The 6,000-nt window shown below is 41.6% G+C and overlaps 1 protein-coding gene across 7 annotated transcripts in view; it reads right to left on the bottom strand.

Moving 5' to 3' along the window:
- Nucleotides 1-2,355: 2,355 nt before the first annotated feature.
- Nucleotides 2,356-6,000, bottom strand: part of TOPBP1 (DNA topoisomerase II binding protein 1) — a 67,123-nt gene continuing 63,478 nt past the window's right edge. For all 7 annotated transcript variants that reach the window (XM_034661982.1, XM_034661981.1, XM_011230833.3 and 4 more), the window contains one exon: nucleotides 2,356-3,334. In XM_034661982.1, the coding sequence (XP_034517873.1) occupies nucleotides 3,191-3,334 (144 nt within the window). In that variant the 3' untranslated portion in view covers nucleotides 2,356-3,190. The remainder of the gene's footprint in view (nucleotides 3,335-6,000) is intronic.

Genomic DNA, 6,000 nt, shown 5'->3' with positions numbered 1-6,000 from the left:
AGTCTGGGGCTGAGTTTCAGTCGGCTGGCCCAGCACTATGCCCTGGGGGCAAGAGCCAGTTAAGAACCGTTTCTGCTTTTGTGACAGTCCGGTGGGATCCACAAATGTAAGCCACTCGTGCCAGGTGATCAAGAGGTGTCCCCTGCGTGGCAGCTGCTGCAAAAACTGGGGCACCAGACATAAAAGCAGGGCACCAGATGTGTGCACAAGCTCCTTTCTGGGAGACGGTGGCTGGGAGTGCGGCAGAGGGAGAGCGCAAGATGGCGCCTGCCAGGCCTCAGACTTGGGAGAGTATTTCAGTAGGTCCTTCGTGTTTTAAATTGGATGCCTGCTCCTCAGGCTGAAGCCTTAAGATAAGCGATTAGGCCGCTCTCACAAAATGTCCAACTGGGCACTCTCTGGTCTGCTACGTCTGCTCCGGGCCCTGGAGCGGATGGGTCCATCTCAGCCCTCTAAGAGCTGTTTCTTGGGTTGCTGTGTGCATGTGGGTCTCGTGTAAGCAAGCTCCTTTGGCTTTCTAAGCTAGTAGTTTTGGGGGCTCCTCTGAGGGGCAGGTCTTAAAAGGTGGGGTGCCAGATGTGGGGTTCAAACCCTTCACCCTTTAGGGAGAAGCTCAGGGTCATGAGTTCCCTCCCGGTCGTGGACTGCTGCATCAGAGATGAGGTTTATGCTGCAATGTGGAAAACGAGCTGGGTGGCTTGGTTTGTTGATAGACGTAGATTAAAAGTATTTTTAGGACTAGAGAGTGGGAATCAGCACACTATGGCCTATTGCCTGGTTCTGTATGACTTTGAGCTAAGAATGGTTGGGAAAAAACGCCATAAAGACTCAGACCACAAAGCTTAAAATGTTTACTCTCTGGACTTCTACAGAAAAGTTTGCCAACTCCCGATATAAAGGAATGTGTATTAAAGCACCGCTGGGTGAAATGTGTACCTGTGAAATAGTAGGTTTGGATTACGACAGTGGTTTGTCTTTTTTGGGTGGGAAGTCACAGATCTGAGTTGTAAAACTGAGCTCTGCCCTAAAAATGCACATATACCAAACTGTGCCTCTGTCCATTCCAGCCATTATGGCCCCAGGTTAAGAATCTTTGCACTGTAATATTAGCCCTGTTTGAGCTGCCAGAAGGGGGGCACCGGCCATATGATCTTGCTTAACCTAATTATCTCCTTAAAAGCCCTATCTCCAGGTTGTCACTTGGGGGTAGGCTTCAACCTCGGAATCTGTGTGTATGTGTGTACAACACAATTCAGTCTGTAATACAGATCTTGCCTTTTTAATCTCTGTGAGAAAGTATGCTTTCTAAAGGTGGTTTGCTCCTGAATCCTGTGTACCACTTATATGCTAAGGAATATTTGCTGAATTAATGAATGCTGGTCATAGACTAATGCACAAGAAAATCCACGGAGGAATGTTAAGATTCTAATTTAAGTGTCACATTAAGATACTATAGCAATTCTGAGGAGAAACTAAGAATAATCAAGGAAAGCTTTTTTTTCCTTCTTAAAGGAGAGAACGTTCTGTGCTTAGAACTATTTGCATGTAAGGCCTTGCTGGCATTAGGACATTGAGAATCTGAGACTGGAAGCCAAAGCTGAAATGGCTGATGTAGAGATTCTGGACAGTCAGGAGCAGGTGAGCTCTGGAGTCCTAAAATTATAAACTATGTGTTTAAGAACTGACTGGAAAAACCGTTCATAATCTCGGCAGAAAAGAACACAGTACATTATGTAATTTTATCTGGGCTAGAGGGAAAGAGGATCTAACAGTGCTCATGAAGTTGTTTTGAACAATAGTGACTATTTCAAAGAATTTAAGGGGTGAAATTCAGGGAAACTTACTGCAAGCTGCCAGCGAAGAGACACCTCTCACACAAATGGCCCCAGTAAAACCAGGTCAGGTGGTTTTTGTTTGGGGAGGGGCCTGGTTACATGACCATGCTATTTGGCTGTGTAGGAATTTTCGTCCTGAGCTGTGAATTTAGTTCAAAGCCAAACACTTTAAGGGCCAGGATAACCCCCACTACTATTTCCCTCCATTCAGAGGAAGATCTCATAAAAACTTGAAGGGTTTTGTGTCCAGGTTAAGAACTTCGACCCTTCACCATTTAAGCACCCTTCAAACAATCAATCATTATGAAATGGGAGCATTTACATCAAAATCATGGTTCTGGTTCCTCCTTTCAGCAAAATGAGGTAGCTTTACATTCAGAGGACTGTGATAACACATGTAGCATTTGGTGTTTAGGTTTAGATTAATAAAGGCTAATGCAATTTTGTAGTTCGTAAAAGGGTTTTTTAATCCAGTAATATAATATCCTACAAAAGTAACCATCAGAAATATAACTAGCCATTTTTTTTTCAAAGAGTTCTTTATTTTAGGGACAGGGGGTAGAGGGAGAGGGAATCCAGGCAGACTCTGAACTGAGCCCCACTTGGGACTTGATCCCATAACCGGAGCCGAAACCACGAGTCAGAGATGCTCAAGGACCTGCGCCACCCAGGCGCCCCAGCAATTTGCTTTTTAAGCTAAATTTTACAAATCATGTATTGCTTAAACAAGAGAATGGACACCAGAATGCTTTGCATTTAAAAACTTATCTGAACTAATTTGAGACACTTTTATTCTTTGTCTTTATTTTCCAAGTTTTAGCGCCCAAACTTGGCAAACATCATGGAGATCTGTACAGACATGCATATACATATATACACTCACACGTACTTAAGTTTAAAGCCTCAGTTCCTCATTAAACCTTGTACTCAGGCTCCTGTTAAAAAGAGGGAAAGGGGTGAGAAGAATCAGGGAAAACATGAATAAACCCCAATTGACAACTTCCTTATTGTTACAAATTAAAGCAGGCATTTTAAGGTAAAATCCGTCATCTTACTAAAACTTCCACTAAGATACAGCCTCAGATATTTACAAGAAAATAAATAAACAGCCTCTTACACACTTCAATGTTGTTTAATGACAAGCTAGCTGAGGATTTGTGTTTTGTTATTTCAGGTAAAACAATATTTCAGTGATTAAAATTTCAGGTGTTAAAAACTACAAGCAAAGTCATCTTTACATTCTGAAGCTGAATAATTCTTCAGACACTTGTCATCTTTAAATTACTTTGCAAATCCAGGACTGTAACATTCAGGCTTTAAAATACTAATGTTTGGTGACTAAAGAGTAAACGCGATTAGTTTACTCTAGGTCGTTTCATTTTATTTTTCTCTGTAGGAGCTTTCCTCTTCTGTGATAATCCAGGCCCAGGTTCCTTATTATTTGGAAGAAATGAAATCGCTTCTGGTAGACAGTAATTTTCTACTCGAGGAGGGGATTCCTATTAAAGGGGAAAAAACACTGTTGATTTTTTTTTCCTTGACTGTGCTTTTTATTATTTTTTATTTTTTTTAAAGATTTTATTTATTTATTTGACAGAGACAGAGACAGCCAGTGAGAGAGGGAACACAAGCAGGGGGAGTGGGAGAGGAAGAAGCAGGCTCATAGCAGAGGAGCCTGATGTGGGGCTCGATCCCATAACGCCAGGATCACCCCTGAGCTGAAGGCAGACATTAACCGCTGTGCCACCCAGGCGCCCCTTGACTGTGCTTTTTAACCAAAACATTTAAAATCTGTCTTTTAAGGTATGCTACTTAGCACTTATCACATTTAGGGAACAGAACCTGTGTGACAACATCTCACCTTTTATCAGAAAAATAAATTTATAGCTCAGGTGGAAGGGGGCCAGCTCAGATCTTGATAATGGTTTCATTTGTAAAGTATGATTAACAAGTGACACCTTATACTTAGTGTCGATTTTTAAAAATCTTATTTAATCTTTAAACATGTGAGGTAGGGGTTTCCCCCCTCATTTTACAGATAAGATTAAAAAAAGGTGAAATAACATCATATAACTAGCAGGTGGCAAAGCCAAAATTCATACACTGCCTCCAAAACCCTTGCAATTCTCTTCCTCACAACCATATTCCAACCGAAAATGACCTTTCCCTCCTTATTATAAGTGTGATAAAACTTTTTTTTAAAGATTTTATTTATTTATTTAACAGAGAGAGAGACAGCCAGCGAGAGAGGGAACACAAGCAGGGGGAGTGGGAGAGGAAGAAGCAGGCTCATAGCGGAGGAGCCTGATGTGGGGCTCAATCCCACAACGCCGGGATCATGCCCTGAGCCAAAGGCAGACGCTTAACCGCTGTGTCACCCAGGCGCCCCTATAAGTGTGATGAAACTTAATTTTCTAGCAAGATGGCAGACTGGCTAACATGAAAATGAATCACCATAAAATACTGGACAAGTGCCTTTTGATTCAATTCTTCCCTGGACAACTCTGACCCAAATATATTAAAAGCAACTACCACAAGACACTGGAGAGGAAATGAGATCAGGCAAATACCAGAGGGGTTGACAGTGGGCAGGGAGTGAATTTCTCTTCACTTTTTTGTTTCTGTGCTAAGAAGTCTGTACCATGCGGGCTGGCTAAGCCGCAACAGAAAACACGGCCTGAAACCACAGTCACTGGAAACTGAGGTGGGGAGGCCCAAACTCGGTTACGAACTCTGCCCAAATCTTTGCCCTTCCACCAGGGATGCGCAGAGGAGGCTCAAGGTAAGGCTAAAGATCTGAGGCCCCACTCACTGCAGAAGGGGCCTGTGAAGCAAATAGAATGGCATTCTCCTGAGGAACGTAATAGAATCTAGTTTTTACAACTTAGACGCACACAAAATTACTCCACATCTGAAGAACGTGACCCATTCTCAAGAAAAAACAATCAGAATCCAAAACCCAAAAAAGATATACATTACAAAATGTTCATGAAAGAAATAAGATGACCTAAATAGATATGCTGTGTTCATGGACTGAAAGACTGAACATAGTGAAGATGTCGACTCACTCAAACTGACCTGTAGGCTTAATGTGATTCCTAACAAAATTGTAGCAAGATGTTTTCAAAGGCATATAAATAAGCTTATTTAAAAAATTACATAAAAGGTATAGGCCCTAGAAAAGCTAAAACGATGTTGAAAAAGAAGAGTAAGGAGGAATCGGTACCTAATATCAGGGCTTACTACGTATATAATAAGAAAGATGCTATTGCAGAGGGAAAGACCTAGATCAATAGACCCCCAACATATGCCCAACTGAATTTTGACAAAGGGGCAAAAGCAACTCAGTGGAGGATAGTTCTTCTATGGTGGAGCAACTGGACATTCTCAGACAAATTTTTTGTGACCTAAACTTCATACCTTCTATGAAACCCTCACACCTCATATGAAATTTATAAAGCACACCAAAGGAGTTCACTCCTGACTAGCCATTACGGAACTGCAAATTAACACCACAATGAGAGATTACTACATACCAACTGAAATGGCTAAAATAAAGTGACAAATGCCAATGAGGAAACAGAAAAACTGGACCGCTTACAACATTGGTAGGAATGTAAAATAGGACCACTCTGGAAACACACTCTTAGGAAATTATCCCAGTGCAATGAAACCTTATTTTCACACAAAACATGTGCAAAAAATGCTCAAAGCAACTTTACTCACAACAGCCCCAAAGTAGAAACAACCCAGACGTCCTTCAATAGGTTAATGGTTAAACTGTAGTATATCTGAACTGTTCAGCAATAAAAAGTAATAAAATTACTGATACAGGCAAACACCTGATGATTCTCAAGAGAAATCTGCTTAAAAAAAGAAGCCAATTCGAAAAGATTACACTATATTGATTCAAGATTTAAAGAAACTGACAACAGATTAGGGGTTGCCAGGTGTAAGAGACCGCTGGGAGGAGAGAATGAAGGGAAGGAGGTGGGTGTAGTTAAGAAAAGGCAAAATGAAGGACTGCCGTAGTGACAGAGTGTTCTGTATCTTGACTGTGGTGGCAGACACGTGAAGAAGTGGGGAAATCGGAATAAGCGTGGGTTGCATCAGGTCAATATCCTGGCTGCAATATTGTACTATATTTTTGCAAGATGTTATCCAC

This window comes from Ailuropoda melanoleuca, chromosome 6, assembly GCF_002007445.2.
Source record: "Ailuropoda melanoleuca isolate Jingjing chromosome 6, ASM200744v2, whole genome shotgun sequence".
In the NCBI taxonomy this organism is placed as follows: Eukaryota; Metazoa; Chordata; class Mammalia; order Carnivora; family Ursidae; genus Ailuropoda; species Ailuropoda melanoleuca.
The sequence above is the reverse complement of the archived record's forward strand: the minus strand, read 5'-3'. Positions and strand labels throughout refer to the sequence as shown.